Source organism: Melanotaenia boesemani, chromosome 2 (genome assembly GCF_017639745.1).
Source record: "Melanotaenia boesemani isolate fMelBoe1 chromosome 2, fMelBoe1.pri, whole genome shotgun sequence".
NCBI classification, from domain to species: domain Eukaryota; kingdom Metazoa; phylum Chordata; class Actinopteri; order Atheriniformes; family Melanotaeniidae; genus Melanotaenia; species Melanotaenia boesemani.
In genome coordinates this window covers 24,994,464-25,017,959 of record NC_055683.1, presented here as the reverse complement: position 1 = coordinate 25,017,959, position 23,496 = coordinate 24,994,464, and the positions used below count along the sequence as shown (strand labels likewise).

At 43.2% G+C, this 23,496-nt stretch overlaps 1 protein-coding gene across 1 annotated transcript; it reads right to left on the bottom strand.

Annotated features, from left to right (window-relative positions):
- LOC121628001 (nuclear GTPase SLIP-GC-like) lies at positions 1-19,926 on the bottom strand. Its single transcript, XM_041966898.1, has 13 exons — positions 19,888-19,926; positions 19,601-19,694; positions 4,367-4,583; positions 4,007-4,242; positions 3,839-3,932; positions 3,334-3,421; positions 3,084-3,205; positions 2,698-2,868; positions 2,470-2,624; positions 1,937-2,054; positions 1,617-1,725; positions 1,385-1,518; positions 1-132 (listed from the first exon to the last, which is right to left on the bottom strand). The coding sequence occupies exons 2-13, from the start codon at positions 19,687-19,689 to the stop codon at positions 1-3; spliced, it is 1,665 nt and encodes a 554-aa protein (XP_041822832.1). The 5' UTR covers positions 19,690-19,694; positions 19,888-19,926.
- Between the last annotated feature and the right edge of the window lie 3,570 nt (positions 19,927-23,496).

Below are 23,496 nucleotides of genomic sequence, written 5' to 3'. Positions count from 1 at the left end.
TCATCGTTCCACATTGATAGCCTGCCCCCCACCTCCTTTCACCACATCAATGTTGGTGCGCATTGTGGCTGTGCAGCTAGAGATCTCATTCTTTACTGCCTGCACTTTGGTTATAATGCCATCGAAATCGTCCTTAAAGGCAAAATAAGTAGAATTGACACCTAGTGTTTAAAATTAGAACTGCAGTCGAAAGAGAAAAACACGGAGCGCGCCCCCCCCCGATGAGTTTCGTGCAGGTTGCTGGTTTGTGAGAGGACAGTTCTTTTATACAGTCTATGGAGGACGGAGAACATAGTGCCAGCAAACATCATGATGACGAGCGAAGATGATTCACACACAGTAAGTTGCTATGCTTTGCAATGCTAGTGCTAATTTCACGCGCTAATTTACATTAGCATAAAACAGCGAGTAAACAAACGCTACATTAATCAACAAATGCCACGCAGTCGCAGTTTTCCCTCAGTCTAACTTAATTCATTTGACAGTAATTTCACAAGTTTAAAAGGGCAAACACACCATTCACTTGGCCCAAACATCATTACATTTGTTGTTGTAAACTAATAGGCCACCAATTTACTCCACTAATACATCCATACAGTCACACAAATTCATTTAATGAGTGTTGAGAAATAAATTAGACTAAAATCTTTGTAAATCAAGATAAACTTTTCGGTTGATTTAAGCAAAATTCCGGTGTTTACCTGTCAAGGAGAAACTTAGCCAGCTCAGACTTCTCCACCTTTCAAAAGATTCTCCAGTATTGATCCTCGTTTTACTCCGTTTTTGGTTGTTTGCTTTTTTAGCAGGATGCCAAAGCATTTTAGGTTTTTCTGAAACTATTTCTGATCTGCTTCTTTTACTAGCTTCCATACCTGCACGCTGCTGCTCTTTTGCTGACATAAAATACCAAACGCTGCCTTGTTGTTGTTAGGCAACCGTGGGGAGTCGCATATGATTGGTTAAGGAACCAGGAAGTTGGAAAGAGCAACACATTGCACCGAAGTCATTCCAGCACGGAACTCTTATTTTAAAGGTAAAAACATTGTTGATAGAAAGACAGATTGTTTATAGGGAAGCTTCCTTTTATCCCTCGCAGCAAATGAGAAATTTTTAAATTACTTTTACAGAAAAAATCCTAATTATTCATCCTTTAAGTGCATTTCTGAGCTCTTCTTTTATCACCGCAAATATGTCCTTTTTGATGGTTTGAAGAAGTTCATTTTTAGAGCTGCAATATCAGTGTCCAGTGCAAAATGCAGGTAAAAGTAACTCTATCAAACATAAAAGTGCTGTTAAATATGATCTCATAGCTGCTCAGACATGAATGTGAACTGTGGAGCTTAAAATACTTTCAGTTTGTAGTAAATTTACTAAAGTGAAATACCACCAAGTCTTTGAGCTTCTTCAACATAACTTGCTTAGCCTGGTCAAACATGATGTTCTTAGACTCAGACACATGTTTTCCAATCGTGCTCTTCATGTTTTGTATCGAGCCCTTTCCTCTAAATTCTGCTGCTCCTAAAAAAGAAGTTATGATGTCTTTTTATGCAGAATCACAAACAAAGGTAAACGTGTGCTGTTATCATGACAGGATTTGCTGTGATTTCTTTTCTTACTCTTGTAGCAGGCTTGCATATTGTTTGCAATGGTCTCCGTCAGACTGTTGTAGATCTTTTTCTTGCGGTCGCGGATTTCTCTTTTCAGCTTTTTCTTGATTTTTTCTTCCTAAAAGAAATAATAAAAACCATGATTTCTAAACGTGGTATTGTTCCAGATTTGACCTGGAAAGCAGTAAATTAAGATTCTTTCTATGCTACCTCCTCAGTATTAAAACACACATATCCTGTAAATACTAACAGCTTTGCATTAGCAGATATGCCAAATAAGACATCAGTTTTAACACAATAAGCAGGTTGTTGCTTTTCCCATCCTTCACCTCTGTCTTCAGAAAGATGAGCTGCAGTTTGACACCATCGTACTCCTGAATCAGTCCCTCTGTGTCCAATGAAAATTTATTGATGACACCAAAGAATGGCCCGTCTTTTCCGTCATTTCTGAAACATATTTAAATACATGTACATCTCATTGTGCCCAAATGTTTGACTGGTGCTGTACAACCAGAGGCCAGATTCTAGTTCAAAATATAGGAAATGTGTCAATGTAACAGTAGTTTTTCAACACATCTTGAATCTGGTATATAATTCTCTGTTTAGATAACTGGATGATTAAATTTGAGTGTTATGTATAAATAGACAGGAAGCTGGGAGACCATACAGCCCATCTGATGAAGGTCAAACAGACCAAAATGTTGCACATTTAGAATCATCAGTGATCAAGACATTGTACTACAGTTTAAATAACAAGAAAATAACACATCAACATGTTGATTATCCATAAAGATCAGATTCATTGTTAGGATTCCTCAGAGTTTAAAGCCAATCAATTTTTTTTAGCTCCATGAGATCTTACGGGAATGTCTTCCTGAATTCCTCATCGATGCTGTCAGTCAGGAATGATGCTAACTCCATGTTTACATTAATTTCTTTTCCTTTTTTGGGCTGATAAATGCCACCTTTGTTGACCACACACTTCCGTGTCCTATTTAATCCTCTGCCAGTCTTTCTCTGAAGGAAAATAAAGGGGGGAGTTGAATTCAGGAAATCAAAGCCTAGTTCAGTTTTATAAATAAGTACTTACTGGATTAATGCACTTCAAGCTTTTTTCACATGAACATTTTGAGGTTTCCACTCCTTCACAGAGGCACGTTTCAAAAGCTCTGTAAGCTTTAATCATTGCTTTTTGAACTGGGCCAAGTTGATGTTTTATCTTGTTTTCATGTTGTTCACAAACATCAGTTTTCTGCCCGTCCTGAAAAAAAAAGTTGATTTTTTTGTTCAGGAAATCTTCTATGAAATAATATTACATTATACTATTATGGTTACACTTTTGTAAAAATCATTATTATACATGTAGAAAATCAGCAATCTGACAATCCTAGGATTTCAGTCAATGTGAGTGCAGTTGAAGGTAATTTATGTTTCCTACACATTATTCTCTGTAATTATCAGGGAGAACTATCTTACAGCGTCTCCACATCTGGCCCCTTGAATCAAGGAGAGAATCCCATGAGCTCCAGACACATAGTTTAATGTCTCCGAGTGACAGTCATTGAGATTTTTCAGAAAGTCCTGTAGTTTGGGCATTTCTGTAAATATACAACACAAATACACAAGTAAATGCAAATTCAAAAGTCAAACTCAAAATATTAATTGTCTAATAAAACAGGACATGCTTGTTGAGCGTTTTTCTGCAAACACCAAAGATCACACCTACCAGTTTCGTGTTGCTTTAGATGTTTTTTTTTCAGAAACTCTTTGGAGCTCACCGTGAACACTTTGAAACTGTCGCCACCAAAGTGTTTCTAGGAAAACAACATTTACATTTTCATACATATGTTGTAGACAATGTCTGGATGACAACTTGAAATAATGAATTACTCTTAAATTAATCCAGTGTCAAACCCAGCATATCTATCTCCCTTTCATGTTGATTCACACAATGCTACAGTATCCCTGCACCATACAATACAGTTTATCAAAGATAAATATAAACATAAAGATGTACCAAAATTACCAGAAGAAATGGAAGCAATTTATTAACATAACTTTAATGTTATTTGTGTTGAATGAGTAGATATAAATAGCAAATCTTAGGTAGGGAAACCCATGTTTGCATTGTGACTGAATGTAGGCTGATGCAGGCCTTTGATTCACTCAAAACTTGTGCAGATGGTTGTCTTGTACTTTTCCCTTTTTAATACAGTAGTTTTTAATTTTACCTTAATTGTGTGGAGCCTGTTGAATTCCTGTAACACTGCCTCTTTGGCTTTTATGTTTCTCTTGAATATGTGAGTGCGAAAAGCGTCTGCTGAGCTATAAGAACAGATAGAGTGAAGCTTTATAAATTTCTTTATTTAAACATAAACATGACTTACGGTCATGTCTACGGTCTTACTGAGTCACATGACAAGGTCTTCTTCTTGGGCTTGAAGAATTCTGGAATTTCTCTGAAGTATTTGTTGTCCATGAGGTTTTTAGGTGTTTTCTCTTTCCACTCGTCTCCATAAAGGGCTGACAGCTTGTCAACAATGTCACGAAGATCATTATCATCATCACCCTCCGTTTCACTATCTGGATTATCCCTGCGGAGCTGATTCATTGACCACAATTCATCTTTCCACTCCTGTAAAAAAAAAAAAAAAAACAAGGGAGGAATAAAATAAAATGTAGTGTCATAATTAGAATAGTAAGAAGAATCTGTATTTTTTTCCAGAAGACAGACTAAACATATCCACAGTTAATTGTACCTCTGCTGTAATGAACTCAATACCCGCCTCATACTTGTGGTTGTGCCTGTTAGCCTCTACTTTAATCATGACTGAAGTGCATGCACAGACACTTCCAGTGGGCAAAAGTTTCTTCTCCCCAATGACAGCATTTATCAAAGAACTCTTTCCTGCTCCAGTTCTGCCAAAGACACCAACCAGCTCCCTCTTATCTGTCTCCAAATCCATGATTTTAGTCCTGTGATGAGTTCAGACAAAATTGATTAATTTGAAAAACACAAAAGCACTGAAAATATTTGCATTGATCTGATTATGGACTTTTATCTATCATCACTGAGAGACATGAAGAAAGCTTTTATTTAAGATGCTGTGAAAGATGGAAATTTGCTGAAACACATGCCTGCATTTAGTTCATCCTGTTCACACCCTGAAGTAAAGTAAAGTAAAAGTTGACTTCTGCTGTCACTGTATAAATCATGTTAATGCACCTACCTTTAAACTTTTAAACCTTTGAACCTTTAAACGAGGCCTGTTACGGTTGTTTCACTGATTACTACAGAAATTATTGTATTAAACTCACAGGTATGAATTATATTTCTCACTGGTCGTAATCTAGACAAAGAAATGTTTCAGACAGCCATGGTGTGCCCTTTGTTGATTTCAGAGAACTGCTGTGGATAAGTTAAAACAGAAATGGTTTTGTTTTCTGTGTGGAAACATGCATGGAAACTACAAAACACAAAACTTACTTCAGGAAAGCATTGAGCTTTGTGTTGCTTGGGTTGTGCAGACTTATGTAGACACTTCTCATTAGTGTCTTAACTTCAGAGAGTATCATTACTTCTGTTAGTGTCAAAGAAAATAAAACATAACCACAAATGTAAAAAATTAAATGACATAAACACTATAGAACCAAAACGTTCTTTTTTCTTTTTCTGTGGCCAGTGTAGAAACAGAAATTCTCAGAACTGTCATTGCATTATTCATCTGTATGACAAGCTAGTTGTTGTAATTGTTAAAAAACAAAACAAACAAACAAAAGAAACCTGATGCTTCACATCGCCGCTTAGCTGGTAGTTGACCTTCATTGGTCTCTCCATGAGAATCCTGCTTTCTATTTCCTTGTTGAAAAAAGACATAATAACTTTTGTATTTTGTATACAGGGTCTCTAAAAATGTTGACTTGTTACATACACATGTTACATCGCATCTAAAATAAGATAATATATTTGGTATCTCACCATAATCACATGTAGATGGTCCAGCCTAAAAATCAACATAAATATCTGACTCTTGAAGAATATTTTCTTTTTTGATCTAAAATATGCACAACAAGATAGCTACACACTTATTTGTGTTTATGTTCTTATAACATTTGTCTAAGTTACTCAAGATCTTAGATGGCACAGGAGAGGAAACTAAAGAGGAAACTAACTTGAGAAACATCCTTGTTTCTCAGTCAACACCAGTCATCCAGTGAGACGTTCCGCAGCCAAATATGTGTAATTATAAAAACTACTGGCATGTTTTTCACACATTAAATGTCTAAGAATCTCAGATTGCTGGAGATAACCTTCCACCAGTTTGTTACATGCACCACCCGTGAAAATAAGACTTTGGACCTGCTGTATGCAAATGTTGAGGATGCATACAGCTCCCTGCCACCACTGGGCAGGTCAGACCACAACCTAGTCCTGCTCTCACCGTCATATAAGCCTGTTGTTCAACAGCACCCAGTCACAGTGAGGACAGTGAGGAAATGGTCTCCCGAGGCCATGGAAACACTGCGTGGAGCGCTGGAGGCCACGGACTGGGATGCGCTGTATGAGCCACATGGTGAGGACATCGATGGCCTGACAGACTGTGTCTCTGACTACATTGGGTTCTGCATTGAAAACACCATCCCCACAAAAGAGGTTCGCTGCTACCCTAACAACAAACCGTGGGTAGCCAGCAACCTGAAGATCCTTCTTAATGAGAAGAAGAGAGCCTTTAGATCGGGGTATCATGCTGAACTCAAGCGTGTACAAAGGGAACTAAAACACAGCATCAGGGAGAGCAGGGACAACTACAGGAGAAAACTTGAACACAAACTGGGGGACAACAACATCAGGGACGTCTGGAGGGGGGATGAGAGAGATCACAGGCTTTCAGAGGAGAGGTGGGGGTGCAGCTGAGGGGGACAAGTAACGTGCCAACGAATTGAACATGTTTTTCAATAGGTTCAACTCCAACCCCTCCTTCACTGGCAGCCCCTCTTCTGCATCTCAATCTCAATACAACAACTCCCCACCTCCCCCCACCAACACCACCATGTGCTGGGACCCGTTCTCATCTCCTGCCCCCAGGACTTCCTCACAGCCCCCACAGCTCTTCCCCACCTCCGGCTGCAGACACCTCTTCGCACCTCTGTTGTCACCTCCACCCCCCAGCCCACTGCTTACATCCACCTCAGAACCTGCTATACCCCCCACCCCCCAGTCTGGACTCCACATCACATCCAGCCAGGTGAAGAGAGAACTGGAGAGACTCAAACAGAGGAAAGACGCTGGACCGGACGGACTCAGCCCTTATGTGCTGAAAGCATGTTCCGGTCAGCTCTGTGGAGTTCTCCAGCACCTCTTCAACATGAGCCTACGCCTTCAGAGAGTGCCAGTGCTCTGGAAAACATTGTGCCTGGTCCCAGTGCCCAAAAAAGGACGTCCTACTGCACTGGAGGACTACAGGCCAGTAGCACTGACCTCTCACACCATGAAGGTCATGGAGAGACTGGTTCTGGCGCACCTCAGGCCACTGGTGGGCCCATCACAAGACCCCCTCCAGTTTGCATATCAGCCCCATGTTGGGGTTGATGATGCAATCATCTACTTGCTGCAGAGGGCCTACTCCTCCCTGGATAGACCTGACACATCAGTCCGCATCATGTTCTTCAACTTCTCCAGCACCTTTAACACCATCCAGCCTGGACTGCTGAAGGCCAAACTGCTGGACATGTGGGTGAGTGCTCCCCTCGTCGCCTGGGTAGACGACTATCTGACGGGCAGACCGCAGTTTGTGAGATTACAGAACTGTGTGTCTGATCGTCTGATCAGTAACACTGGGGCCCCCCAGGGAACTGTGCTGTCTCCCTTCCTCTTCACCACATACACATCAGACTTTAAGTACTGCACTGAGTCGTGTCATCTGCAGAAATTCTCTGATGACACGGCCATTGTGGGATGTGTGGAGGGGGGGAGGGAGGCAGAGTACAGGGACCTGGTGGACCGCTTTGTGAGGTGGTGTGGGGAGAACCACCTACTGCTGAACGTGGCGAAGACGAGAGAGATGGTGGTGGACTTTAGGAGGAACAAGACTCTGCCCTCTCCTGTCTGCATCAATGGGACGGATGTGGACTCAGTGGACTCATACAAATATCTAGGCGTCACACTTAACAATAAGCTGGACTGGTCCACCAACACAGACGCCATCTACAAGAAGGGGCAGAGCCGGCTTTACTTCTTAAGGAAGCTCAGGTCCTTTCACGTCTGCAATAAGATGCTGCAGATGTTTTATCAGTCTGTTGTGGCGAGCGCCATCTTCTTTGCTGTAGTGTCCTGCGGTGCGGTCATCAAGGCAAAGGACGCCAACAGACTGAAGAAACTGATCAGAAAGGCAGAGTCTGCTGTCGACTTTAAACTTGTCACCCTGGAGGAGGTGGTGGAGGAGAGAATGCTGGCAAAACTGCTGGCAATCAGGGACAACCCCTCCCACCCCCTCCATAACACACTGGACAAGCTAAAGAGCAGTTTTAGCAGCAGACTGATCCAACCCCGCTGCTCTAAGGAACGGTACAGGAGATCGTTCCTTCCTGCTGCAATAAGACTCCATAACTCATTTACCTCTGCCAGAGCAACGATCACACAACTGGACTAAGTCAACCACTGTACTTACTGCAACCTATAACTGTCGCTCTGATATTATATATCATATAATTATACAATATTTGTATCCTTTGCACATCATCCAACATTCTGTATCATCTTTGCACATCCTTTATTTACATAGTCATATTTACATATTAATATCTGATAGCTAGTTTCATTATTACTTCATCTTGCCACTGCACTTTATCAGTCAATCCACTCTGTATTCATATTTTATTTATTTCTAATTTTATTCCACTCTGGATTTCTATTTTTATTTTATTTCTATTTTTATTCCACTTTACTTATACTGTATATTTTACTTCTATTTTTTATTCCTAGTTTATGCCACTTATGCCACTGGACTACTGTAACAGCGCAATTTCCCTTTGGGGATAAATAAAGTTGTCTGTCTGTCTGTCATAAAAGACATTGCAATATACTTTTTAAACAAACACTGAAAGTATAATTTAGAATTTTATAGTTATATAACTGTGTCATAACTTATTTATCATATTTCATTATTTTAAAAAGATGTAAAACCTACTGGAACAGAAAAATCCTCATTGCCCGCATTTGTGTTTTGTTCTTCCTGCTGTCAAGAAAATAGTTTTAAACAAAAAAGTGTAAAGAAATTGTAAAATCCCCTGCGTGCATTGTTTGCCAGTGAGATATTTTTATATTTGATGCCATCACAATTTATACAGAAGTTTTCCAGAAGCTGCATGGATCTCACATAATGTGAGATTTAAGAGAAATGTAAAAATGTAAACAGATGAGTTCATATTACAGGTTATTTACCTTTAATAAGTTTAAGCTCTTCTTAAATTTTGCTCTTGGTCCTAATGTTGGGATTAAACAATCAATGTCTCGTCCTTCAAGACAATAAAGACTTTCCTTGTCAATGCCTTGTTCTGTAATTACAAAACTTTTATTAAATCTTTGACATGCAGATATAATTTCACCTTCATTATTTGATAAAGGTGTGGTAAACCTCTGGGCTCATATACTGACTTTCCTTGCTTAAACAAATTATATGCAAACATAGAAGAAGAGCGGGAACTGATCAGCACTTCTCCCAAAATGATTAAAGGAAATGAATGAACAGAGTTGCCGTCCATGTAGTGGCTGTATTTGCCAAAAAGGAATCCATTATAATACTTTACCTATAAATCTTTCTATCCACTCACTTAGACCCCACTGATTTAGTTTGTTACAAACAAAATCATCCATGATTAAGATCATGAACTGAAAGATAAAATGTGAACAAAAACATTATGTGATCAGTTAACTCTTAAATGAATGCAAGTTGTATTAAATAATAACCAAATCAAAAAGACATATCATGAAAGTAGCATATCAGCGACCAGATATTAACTCACAGGAAAAATATAAAAAAAAGGAGAATCTCTTAGTATATAAACCCAGTGGACAACTTAGTGACTGTCATCAGTGATGAAGAGTGGTGAGTGAGATCGTGCAAATGCGACCACGCCTCTACAGGGGTCAGAGGCAGACCAGGGCAGCCTAGAGACCCGGACACTCAGCAGCAGCTCCGGGGCACTAACCCAAGCTACTCCACCACAAAGACGACTCCAGCACCACCCAAAGGGCGGCAGAGGAGGGCCCCAGCAAGAGCCCCATACGGTCTTGGGGCACAGGTCCCAGTGGGCCAAGGATAATATCAGGAGAGCCCAGATCCAAGGCGCACCACCCCCAGGCCCATACATTTCTTTCAGACATATTTTCCGAGAGCTTTCCCTCATACTTCATCATTTATTTCAGCTGATTTGTCAATGGGGGTGGGGCTAGTTGTTCTCTTTCTAGTCAGACAAAATACACCAAAGTAATACCAGTTTCTCGTTGTGATTTATTCACAAGAACCGCAAGCATTCTAATACAAAATATCTCTCAGATAATAATTATTTCGAATCAATATCTCGCCTACCTCCCATGATAAATCAGCTGAAATACATGTTATTAAACACAGAGTAATGTTACAGCATGAGATCTTCCTCTTGCAGCGCCGACAGGTCCACTGCCCCTACTTTGACTCCCTCTTTCTCTCCCTTCATCAAATGATCTCTGAGTATGCAAGTCACAAAAAGCGATTTCACACGATAACATTAGCTATTAGCAGTAGCTTGGTACCAAATACATGGAGGGCATGCTTGTAACTTATCGGCACAAAAAAAATAAAATAAATAAAATAGATAAATATATATATATATATATATATATATATATATATATGTTAGGTATCGTTCTGTACCTCATCACCTGACAGGACACTGGAACTGTTGACATTTTCACATTTATGACTCCGTGTCATCTTCTGTAGTTGTAATAACGCTCTTAAACAGTGAGGTTCCAGTAGATCACTATTCGGTTGCTTGTATTACATTAGCGCACCACTAGATGGGAGTAATTCTTACACACTGGGGCTTTAACTTGTTGTGCAAATGACAAATGTGCTATACAATAACAAAAATCAGTATGATGAATAACGTTAACCTCTAAGAATGAGTCCAAGAGGAGAAAAAACAAAGATTTTGTACAAAACTACAGGATTAACTTTATAGTGAATGTGCAGCCCTGACAACCGTATATGAATATACAAACAAATGGCAAATTACTGATTCATACATTCCTTAAACATGCGCCCACATACACACGCTGGCTCACACATACACACATAGAGAGAGCACAAGATGGAGTCAGATCAGACACCATGAGGCAGAGTAGGCGTGTTCTATTTCAGGGTGAAGCCAGAGTTGTCGATATACTCAGAGCTGACTCCCGTGTACAAAAATGGCGCCGCACTTCCGGGTTACTGTAGAAGTTCAATAGTTCCAAACACCGGATCAGACTGCGGTCATCGCCAATGCATTCTGTTCGTTTTCAGAGGTAAGTGCAATATCAGTTTTTTAAGTCACGAAAATGCATACATTCTGTCAAACGTCCTGCATTAAAATAATTATGTCTGTTCAATGTGATAAGTTTTTGTATAAATGTATTTTGTATTTTACCAGCTTTTTTTTTTTTTTTTTAGTTTGAATTAGTGTGGTCACGGTCATATATTATTTATTTCAGTGAACTGATCAAGTGCATTGTTATTCATAGATTCATAGAATTTTATGTTCAATATGACTTAGGTTAGTGGAAATGTATTAGAAATCAATAAAAAGGTATTGTTTTGTCACCTCTGTAGACACAATGTACCTTACATCGTTTCTTATTGTTGCTTATTCTTGCAGCTATATTAAAATCCATCCTGGGAACCATGACAAGCCACCTCTTTCTCCGTTCTGGGTCCCTCGGGATGCATTGGGAAGCCCCTCTCAGAGCATCCAAATGCTGCACTTTTACCATGATTGACTGTTTTCTTGTCTGTAAAATGTTATGGTTATATATAAAAGAAAATCACAGAGTGGTTGACCTGTTAGGTAATTATCCAGAGCCTACTGACTTTTCGCCATTAAATTTTATTTAAACTAACCCTAACTTATATTTCACCAATTCCCTGTGCATCTCTCTTTAGTCACTATCACTCTTTTATCTTCCCTCTTTCTGTTCAGCTATGATCTGTAACTAATTTAGCCATTACAGTCATTTTAAAAATATATTTGTTCAGGAGCAGCAGGCAGGAACACTGATGTTACACAGGACTCCTCGGAGACAAGGGCAGGTTAAACATTCTTTATTTAACAAACAGGATAGTCATTGAGAGGTCTTACTGTGACTGAACTGAAGGCGTAGTTTAGAGGGACAGGAACCATGGAATGGCGTAGGTGTGAGTCTGCTGAGTGTAGGTTAAGGTCCGACAGGGAATGACTGTGGTGCTGGTGTATATAAAGGACTGGGGAACAAAGGGAGACAGGTGTGGCAGGTTGACTGGATTACTGATGAGCGGATGAGGAACAGGTGTGGATGATGAGGGAGGTGAGGAGTGAATGGAGGAGAGGCAGGACAGACTGTAACAGTACCCCTCCCCTCCAGAAGGCCGGATTCCAGACGGCCTGGGAGGACACCCCGGAGGATGAGCAGGCCAGGTCCGGAACCTGGGAGGCCAGACTGACCGGGACCGGATCTCTGGAGGACGGCCCGGAGGGCGAGCGGACCAGGGCCGGGTCATGGAAGGAGGACGACCCGGAGGACGAGCAGCCAGGGCCGGGTCATGGAAGGAGGAAGACCTGGAGGAGGAGCAGACCAGGGCCGGGTCATGGAAGGAAGACCCGGAGGGTATGTGGGCCTGGGGCTGGCCCCTGGCGGACAGGCTGGCTCGGACCGGCGCTCTGGAGAACAGGCTAGGTGGATCTCTGGCGGCGGCAGAGCAGAATGGACCTCCGGCGGGCTGCCAGAGGGCTGCGCAGGATGGAGCTGGAGCTCAGGCGGACGGCCTGTGGGCTGCGCTGACTGGAGCTGGAGCTGAGGCTGACGGCCTGTGGGCTGCGCTGACTGGAGCTGGAGCTCAGGCGGACGGTCTGAGGGCTGCGCTGATTGGAGCTGGAGCTCTGGCGGATGGCCTGAGGGATGCACGGGCTGGAGCTGGAGCTCTGGCGGACGGCCTGAGGGCTGCACTGGCTGGCTGAGGGCTGCACTGGCTGGAGCTCAGACGGACGGCCTGAAGGATGCACTGGCTGGAGCTCAGACGGACGGCCTGTGGGCTGCGCTGACTGGAGCTGGAGCTCAGACGGACGGCCTGAAGGATGCACTGGCTGGAGCTCAGGCGGACGGCCTGTGGGCTGCGCTGACTGGTGCTGGAGCACAGGCGGACGGCCTGAAGGATGCACGGGCTGGAGCTGGAGCTCTGGCAGACGGCCTGAGGGATGCACGGGCTGGAGCTCAGACGGACGGCCTGAGGGCTGCACTGGCTGGCTGAGGGCTGCACTGGCTGGAGCTCAGACGGACGGCCTGAAGGATGCACTGGCTGGAGCTCAGACGGACGGCCTGTGGGCTGCGCTGACTGGAGCTGGAGCTCAGACGGACGGCCTGAAGGATGCACTGGCTGGAGCTCAGGCGGACGGCCTGTGGGCTGCGCTGACTGGTGCTGGAGCACAGGCGGACGGCCTGAAGGATGCACGGGCTGGAGCTGGAGCTCTGGCAGACGGCCTGAGGGATGCACGGGCTGGAGCTCAGACGGACGGCCTGAGGGCTGCACTGGCTGGCTGAGGGCTGCACTGGCTGGAGCTCAGACGGACGGCCTGAAGGATGCACTGGCTGGAGCTCAGGCGGACGGCCTGTGGGCTGCGCTGACTGGAGCTGGAGCTCAGATGGACGGCCTGAAGGATGCACGGGCTGGAGCTCAGGTGGACGGCCTGAAGGATGCACGGGCTGGAGCTGGAGCTCTGGCAGACGGCCTGAGGGATGCACGGGCTGGAGCTCAGACGGACGGCCTGAAGGATGCACGGGCTGGAGCTGGAGCTCTGGCGGACGGCATGAGGGATGCACGGGCTGGAGCTGGAGCTCTGGCAGGTGTGCAGACAGGAGCTGGATCTCTGGCAGGCGTGCAGACAGGAGCTGGATTTCTGGCAGGCGTGCAGACAGAAGCTCTGAGAGGTGTGCCGACTGAAGCTGGAATGCAGGGAGGCACACAGACTGAAGCGGGAGCGCAGAGAGGGGTGCAGACAGGAGCTCTGGAAGACAGAGACATGTTAATAATTCTGGTGGGCGACCGGGAGGTCGCACAGACAGGAGCTGAGTCCCTGGCGGGCGACCGGGAGGTCGCACAGACTGGAGCTGAGTCTCTGGCGGGCGACCGGGAGGTCGCACAGACTGGAGCTGAGTCTCTGGCGGGCGACGGGAAGGTCGCACTGACAGGAGCGGGAAACAGGAAGGACCCAGAGGCTGGAGCGGAACGTCTCCCTTGGAGACTGGAGCCACTGGCGGGAGAGGAGTGCAGAAACCATCTACCTTCTCGGAGACAGGAACTGACAGGCTGGACAGAACCAGGGGCTGGAGAGGAGCGTCTCGATCCAAGACCCCCTCGGAGACTGGACCCACTGGCGGGAGAGGAGCGTCGGAACCGTCGACCTCCTCGGAGACTTGAGCTGACCTCAGACTGGTGAGCGCCGGATAGGACCGTTGCGCTGGTGTCTGAGGTAATAATGGTGCAGCCCGTGGCGCAGACGTCGGAGACCGAGCAGGAACAATCCGTGGCATCGGTGTATGACGTGGGAGATCCGGTGAAGACCGGGGAGCAGGCACGGGAGGCTGCAGGACAGGAACAGACCAGGGCTGTGGTGTCGGGCGCAGAAGAGCCGGGACTGACCGTTGCTGTGGCGTCGGACACTGTAGAGCCGGACCGGACTGGGAAGCAGGCGGAGAAGGCTGCAGGGCTGGTGCAGACCGGGGCTGTGGTGTCGGATGCTGTAGAGCCGGGACTGACCGTTGCTGTGGCGTCGGACACTGTAGAGCCGGGACTGACTGGGGAGCAGGTGTCGGAGGCTGCGGAGCAGAACTGAACAGGGAAGCAGACATGGGAGTCTGTAGGACCGGGGCTGATCGTGGCTGTGGCGTCGGACACTGTAGAGCCGGGACTGACCGTTGCTGTGGCGTCGGACGCTGTAGAGCCGTACAGGACCGGGGAGCAGGCGTTGGAGGCTGCGGAGGAGAACAGGACGGGGAAGCATACATGGGAGTCTGTAGGACCGGGGCTGATCTTGGCTGCGGCGTCGGACACTGTAGAGCCGGGACTGACCGTTGCTGTGGCGTTGGACGCTGTTGAGCCGTACAGGACCGGGGAGCAGGCATAGAAGGCTGCAAGACAGGTGCTGACCGTGGCTGTGGTGTCTGACGCTGTGGAGCCGGAGTAGACCGTTGCTGGGGCGTCGGACGCTGTAAAGCAGACGTCAGCTCAGGGGACGTGAGCCTGGGAGCTGGAGGCGACACTGGGGACGTGAGCCTGGGAGCTGGAGGCGACACTGGGGATGTGAGCCTGGGAGCTGGAGGCGACACTGGGGACACCGGCATGGAAGCCGGGGGAAACGCTGCAGACACTGGCGTGGAAGCCGGGGGAAACGCTGCAGACACTGGAAACACTGGCGTGGAAGCCAGGGGAAACGCTGGAGGCTTCTTGGAGCGTGGAACCCGGGACTGGATTTCATTGGTGGCCACAATAGATACCACTCATGCCTCTGACATCAGCTCAGCCAAAAAAGGAGAAGAGAGAAGGTTAGGCTTAGCATCCAGCCGTGACATCAGGTCTACTGCCACTCTCAATCTGTCCTCGGGCCCAGGGTACACAGCCAAAATGTCCATATAACTTTTGACGGCTGTATGTACCACCTGAAAGTCCTCTGCTGATAGGAGAGCCACCGGGTCCAGCACTGGCTCCTCCAAACGTTTCCGGGTTTTGCCGCTCATTCTGTTTCTGGTCGGACCTTCTGTTACCAGTGATGGGAATAACGGAGTTAAAATAAACGCCGTTACTAACGCCGTTGCCTTTTTTAGTAACGAGTAATCTAATTAATTACTTTTTCTACCGTTACAACGCCGTTACCATTACCAAAATGCCGTTACTACAAGTTACTGAGTGAAGCTACGAAGTGGTCGTCCCACTTGGTTTAACGCTAGCTTGGCTCACAGACACAGGAGCTCCAAATGTGTGTGTGTTTTCCCCTGTAGTGAAAACAGGGGTAAGCGATTAAGTAATGATGATTGGAGGAAAATTTTATAAGCCAATCAGAGACACCAGGTGGGCGGATGTTTACACACAAACCCAGCACATAGAAGCACACACACAAAAAATCAGAGATGGCGAGTCCGGAGTCTCAGGGAAAGACGGCGTTTTCGAGGTGGAAATGATGAAGAAAATTCTTGAAGTACAGTTGTACCAGTTGTGGTCTTTTGAGGTGCAATAAATATTAAAACCTCTGTTCAGGTACCAGTCTTTGCTGTTCTACTCTATGCACCTGGCCTGTGAAACCTGTTCTGAAAAAAATCAAACTTCTTTGACATTTTTAAACTTTAAAAAAGTAATGAAATAGTTACTTTCCCTGGTAACTAGTTATTTTTATAGTGGAGTAACTCAGTTACTAACTCAGTTACTTTTTGGGAGAAGTAACTAGTAACTGTAACTAATTACTTTTTCAAAGTAACGTGCCCAACACTGTCTGTTACACAGGACTCCTCGGAGACAAGGGCAGGTTAAACATTCTTTATTTAACAAACAGGATAGTCATTGAGAGGTCTTACGGTGACTGAACTGAAGGCGTAGATCAGAGGGACAGGAACCATGGAATGGCGTAAGTGTGAGTCTGCTGAGTGTAGGTTAAGGACTGAGGAACAAAGGAAGACAGGTGTGGCAGGTTGACTGGATTACTGATGAGCGGATGTGGATGATGAGGGAGGTGAGGAGTGAATGGAGGAGAGGCAGGACAGACTGTAATAACTGTGTGAGGGAGGTCCGGACACCCCCTCACTAAGCAGGTGCTTTATGGTAATACGTACACCTTGATACCATTTATTTGTTGTTTTTGTTGATGTCTCAGTTCACTAAAGATGGATCCTATTTGGTGTGTTGATACATTGATTTGGGCTTATTTTCAGTATGCTTTGATTTATTTCTAACCTCTCTCTATCTCTTTGAGGTGATTTTGGAGTTCAGCACAGTCATGGAGGCGCGCCCATGAGTGTAGCTGACAAGAACCTGGTGTGCTTGATTGGCACACTCCAAGTGGCCTGAGGAGAGGAGGGGGGAGTTGGGGAAGGAGTAGTTAGTTTTTCTTTACTTTACTAGCTTTAGTTATTAGGTTAATTTAAGTAATGGTTATGGTGTAATGTAATTTAGCCTTTTGTGGATGGTGTTTAGCATTAGTTTTGTATTGAATGTTTTTAATGGGCCACCCATGTAAATACACCTCTGCTTGTTGAGTCTTGGTGGTGGCCATAGACTTTATATACCATGTGAGAAATGTGAGTCGAGGAGAGGATGAATGTATGCACTATGTAAATGCACCGAAGAAAAGATTAAAAAGAAACAGAGCTCTGTCAACTCTGGAGTCCCATGTGGTCTATTTTTGGATGTGCAACTCAGTGGACGTCGCCATTCTGCATTTTTAAAGGTTTTGGCTGGAGCTAAACCTTACAAACTGACATCCATCAGGTTGTAATTTTGCCTTTTCGCATGGTTTATTTTTATCATTTCATTATGCACACTGAAACTGATTTATTTACTTTATTGCATGCCCTGTTGTCTGGTCAAGGTTTCACTTGTTTTCTTGTGCCTGTCGGTGCCAGTCCCACCAGTAGGTCAGATGGGTTTTTAGTTAGACCAAGTTGTTACTCAGTGAGATGTTTCCCTTTACATTCAAAGCAAAGCAACTTTATTTGTACAGCACAATTCAACAACATGGTGATTCAAATGACTTTACAAAGACATTAAAAACATAAGAATACATTAAGCATAATTTAAAATAAAAACAAGACAATAAGGGAAGAACAAAAACTAAGCATGATCAAGTTAAAAAAAAAAAATCCAGCTTAAGAGACGGTGCAGGTTTGGACTTTCAATACAAACCATTGAAATGCTGCTGAGAGACACAGTACTGTCTGAAGGGGATCTTCGGTGTTGTATTCATTGTGTCTTTGACTTTAAGTCCTGTCCATACTGCTGGGACATTACATGCTACCACACGGCTGGCTTTAATAATTAGATGAAAGCAAGCCGTAACAAGCTAATCATTTAACCTTGCAAAAGCGAATTGTAAGGACGTATAGAGGCTAATGAGGACCATCATGTCTGATCTTTAATAAATGCTAACTTGTATATCGACGGCTCTTGGTGAAGCCTCACACAACAGCAGGTAGCCAGATGACACAAAGGACAGAGGACAAGCTGAGCGCCCCAACAAGGGAGGGGCCAGTTCTCAACATGGCTACTCCCCAACTTTTTACCCAATCAGCTGTAGTTAGTATCAAATTACTTATTTAGTTATAGTTAGTATCCTTCATTTGAACAGAATCTATTTTCTGGGAGGTTGAGTGCAGAGTAACAGCGCTGCTGACTGCAGAGACTGAGCAGAAAATGGTCCCTGTATCAGCTTGATTTTGAATCTTCATAAATAGCTTAACTTGAGAGAAGTACTTTGCTACTTTCTTAACACAAACACATTTGTTACAGTTCCAAGACATAAAAGTGTGTTTTTTAATATGCAGTAGGACAGATGTTCAACATTGACAATAAGGGCTTGTAATAGACTGGGAAAGATTTTAGAAGCTGATCTCACAGTTTAAGCATAAAAACCTCTAGACTGAAGATAGAATCCAGGATCTTTGCATATTTAAGACAGTTAGAGTATTATTATAATTATCAGTATAATAGTGGATATGTTGTCTATATTTACTGCACATTGATGTACAGCATTGTGCTTCATGATGAGAGCAATCTAAGTTACACTGGAGCTTAAATATGTTTTTAATGTCTCACTGAGTCGCATTCAAAATCTTTTTCCCGGACTTGAGGAATAATGAATTTTCTCTGAAGTATTTGTTGTCCATGAGGTTTTCAGGTGTTTTCTCTTCCCACTCATCTCCATAAAGGCCTGACAGATTTATTGACCACAATTCATCTTTCCACTCCTGTAAGAAAAAAATAAATAAAATAACAAGGGAGGGAGAAGATATAATGTAGTTTTATACCTGGAATAGTAAGAAGAATCTATATTTTTTACAGAAGACAGAATAAACATATCCACAGTTAATTGTACCTCTGCTGTAATTAACTCAATGTCTGCCTCATATTTCTGCCAAAGATACCAACCAGCTCCCTCTTATCTATCTCCAAATTCATGATTTTAGTCCTGTGATGAGTTAAAAAAATTGATTAATTTGAAAAACACAAAAGCACTGAAAATATTTGCATTGATCTGATTATAGACTTTTATCTATCATCAATGAGAGACACGAAGAAAGCTTTTATTTAAGATGCTGTGAAAGATGGAAATTTGCTGAAACACATGCCTGCATTTAGTTCATCCTGTTCACACCTTGAAGTAAAAGTTGACTCCTGCTGTCACTGTATAAATCACATTAATGCAGTTACACCTACCTTTAAACTTTTAAACCTTTAAACTTTTAAATCTTTAAACCTCTAAGCATTTAAATCTTTAAACCTTTGAACCTTTAAAAGCTGCAAGTTAAGATGCTGATTGACTGGTTACAACAGAAATTATTGTATTAAGGTCACAGCTATGATATTTCTCACAAGTCATAATCTAGACAAAGAAATGTTTCAGACAGCCATGGTGTGCCCTTTGCTGATTTCAGAGAACTGCTGTGGATAAGTTACAACAGAAATGGTTTTGTTCTTCTGTGTAGAAACTTGCATTAAAACAGATAATGCTAAACTTACTTCAGGAAAGCATTGAGCTTTGTGTTGTCTGGGTTGTGCAGACTTATGTAGACACTTCTCATTAGTGTCTTAACTTCAGAGAGTATCATTACTTCTGTCAGTGTCAAAGAAAAGAATAAAACATAACCACAAATGTAAAAGATTAAATGACATAAACACTATAGAACCAAAATGTTCTTTTTTCTTTTTCTGTGGCCAGTGTAGAAACAGAAATTCTCAGAAAAGTGTCATTCCATTGTTCATCCTATTAAAAAGCTAGATGTTGTAATTGTTTAAAAAAATAATACCTTATGCTTCACACCGCCGCTTAGCTGGTGATTCACCTTCACTGATCTCTCCACCAGAATCCCGCTTTCTTTTTCCTTGTTGAAAAAACATATTAATAGCATTTGCATTGTTTATCCAGGGTACACAGTATATTTTTTGAAAAGTTACATAGCATCTAAAAGATAATAAATTTGGTGTCTTAACATTATCACTTGCAGACGGCCCAGCCTAAAGATCAACATAAATATCTGACTCTTGAAAAATATTTTATCTTTTCATCTATTATTATAAAATATGCACAACATGATAGCTACACAGTTATTTGAGTTTATGTTCTTATAACATTTGTCTAAGTTACTCAAAATCCTAGACAAGACGAGAGAGGAAACTAACTTTAAAGTGATCATATTGACCATCTTTGTTTCTCAATCAACAACAGTCATCCAGTGAGACGTTCCTCAGCCAAATATGTACAAGTATAAAAACTACTGGCATGTTCTTCACTCATTAAATGCCTGTGAATCTCATAGTCATCTTTACCTCAATGACTTCGTCATGATGCTGTGGATGTGTTACAGTCTGTCCTGCCACTCCTCCAGCACTCCCCTGTTCTTCCGCTCCTCCATTCACTCCTCACTTCCCTGATCCTCCACACCAGTTCCAGATCCACTCGTCATAATCATGTTAACCTACACACAGCGGACTCACCCTTACTCCATTCCATGGTTCCTGTCCCTCTGATCTACTCCTTCAGTTCTGTCATAGTAAGACCTCTTCCAGTATATCCTGTTTGTTAAATAAAGGATGTTTAACCTGCCCTTGTCTCCAAGGAGTCCTGTGTAACAGGATGCTGGAGATAAAAAAGCCAAACTTTAAAGCAAACACTTTAAGTACAGTGTATGATTCTGTAATTATGTGACCACATTATAAAAATTATATAATATTTTTTCATTATTTTTTCATCATTTCATTATCATAAAATGATGTAAAACTTACTGGAACAGTAAAATCTTCATTGCCCACATTTGTGAAGTGTAAAGAAATTGTAAAATCCCCTGCGTGCAATGTTTGCCAGTGAGATATTTTCATACTTGATTCCATCATAATTTATACAGATGTTTTCCACAAGTTGCATTGATCTTACATATGTGAGATTATGAGTCATGCTAAAAATGTAAAGAAATTATTTTTAACAGTTTTAGGTTCTTCTTGAATTTTATTCTTGGTCCCACTTGTGGTATTAAAGAAACAATGTCTTGATCTTCAAGCTTATAAAAAAAATTCCTTGTTAATGACGTGTTCTGTAATTTACAAAAAATAAATCTTTGATATGCAGAAATAATTTCACCTGATTTTCATTATATGATAAAGGTGTGGCAAACTTCTGGGTTCATATATTGACTTTCCTTGCTTAAACAAGTTATATGCAAACATAGAAGAAAAGCAGGAATTGATCAGCACTTTTCCCAAAATGACACATGAATGAACAGAGTTGCACAGCAGAACTTTTCATGTCTTTATTGTTAAGTTTCAGAGTTAGACCACATAATGCTGTTCATACAGCGGCTGTATTTGCCTAAAAGGAATCCATTATAATGCACTGCTCAAAAAAAAAATAAAGGGAGCACTAAAATAACACATCCTAGATCTGAATCAATGAAATATTGTTATTAAACACTTTGTTTACATAGTTGAATGTGCTGAAAACAAAATCACACAAAAATTATCAATAGAAATCCAATTTATTAACCAATGGAGGTCTGGATTTGGAGTCACACTCAAAATTAAAGTGGAAACACACTACAGGCTGATCTAACTTTGATGTAATGTCCTTAAAACATGTCAAAATGAGGCTCAGTAGTGTGTGTGGCCTCCACGTGCCCGTATGACCTCCCTACAACGCCTGGGCATGCTCCTGATTAGGTGGCGGATGGTCTCATGAGGGATCTCCTCCCAGACGTGGACTAGAGCATCCGCCAACTCCTGGACAGTCTGTGGTGCAACGTGGCGTTGGTGGATGGAGCGAGACATGATGTCCCAGATGTGCTCAATTGGATTCAGGTCTGGGGAACGTGCGGGCCAGTCCATAGCATCAATGCCTTCGTCTTGCAGGAACTGCTGACACACCCCAGCCACATGAGGTCTAGCATTGTCTTGCATTAGGAGGAAACCTGGACCAACTGCACCAGCAAATGGTCTCACAAGGGGTCTGAGGATCTCATCTCGGTACCTAATGGCAGTCAGGCTACCTCTGGCGAGCACATGGAGGGCTGTGCGGCCCCCCAAAGAAATGCCACCCCACACCATTACTGACCCACTGCCAAACCGGTCATGCTGGAGGATGTTGCAGGCAGCAGAACGTTCTCCACGGCGTCTCCAGACTCTGTCACGTCTGTCACATGTGCTCAGGGTGAACCTGCTTTCATCTGTGAAAAGCACAGGGCGCCAGTGGCGAAGTTGCCAATCTTGGTGTTCTCTGGCAAACGCCAAACGTTCTGCACGGTGTTGGGCTGTAAGTACAACCCCCACCTGTGGACGTCGGGCCCTCATGCCACCCTCATGGAGTCTGTTTCTGACCGTTTGAGCAGACACATGCACATTTGTGGCCTGCTGGAGGTCATTTTGCAGGGCTCTGGCAGTGCTCCACCTGTTCCTCCTTGCACAAAGGAGGAGGTAGCGGTCCTGCTGCTGGGTTGTTGCCCTCTTACGGCCTCCTCCACGTCTCCTGATGTACTGGCCTGTCTCCTGGTAGCGCCTCCATGCTCTGGACACTACGCTGACAGACACAGCAAACCTTCTTGCCACAGCTCGCATTGATGTGCCGTCCTGGATGAGCAGCACTACCTGAGCCACTTGTGTGGGTGGTAGACTCCGTCTCATGCTACCACTAGAGTGAAAGTGACCAAAACATCAGCCAGAAAGCATAGGAACTGAGAAGTGGTCTGTGGTCACCACCTGCAGAACCACTCCTTTACTGCGGGTGTCTTGCAAATTTCCTATAATTTCCACCTGTTGTCTATTCCATTTGCACAACAGCATGTAAAATCAGAGTTGCTTCCTAAGTGGACCGTTTGATTTCACTCAAGTATGATTGACTTGGAGTTACATTGTGTTGTTTAAGTGTTTCCTTTATTCTTTTGAACAGTTACCTTTAAATCTTTCTATCCATTCATTTAGACCCCACTGATTTAGTTTGTTACAAACAAAATCATCCATGATTAAGATCAAGAACTGAAAGATAAAATGTGAACAAAAACATTAGAGATGTGATCAGTTAACTCTTAAATGAATGCAAGTTGTATTAAATGAACAGATTCATGTTTTTGAAATCCATACTAAAAGTTAAAATAGCTTACCTGTATTAAAAGGTAATCTTTACGAAACAGTAATTTGGTTCAGGAGAGCCGAAGTCAGCAGGCCGGCGTGAAGCTGTAAGAGGGAAGCAGAGACCAGGCTAAATAAGAGCAGAACAGATGGGAGTGGTTACATTTAGTCCCACATTTGAGTTTTCCTCCATTCATTATGTGTCTCGACCTCTCAGTAGCATATTTTTCTGTTGGTGGGTCAATTCAGTTTAACAATATTTTTTTTCTTGTGTACCACAACACAACAAAATAATGACATTGTGC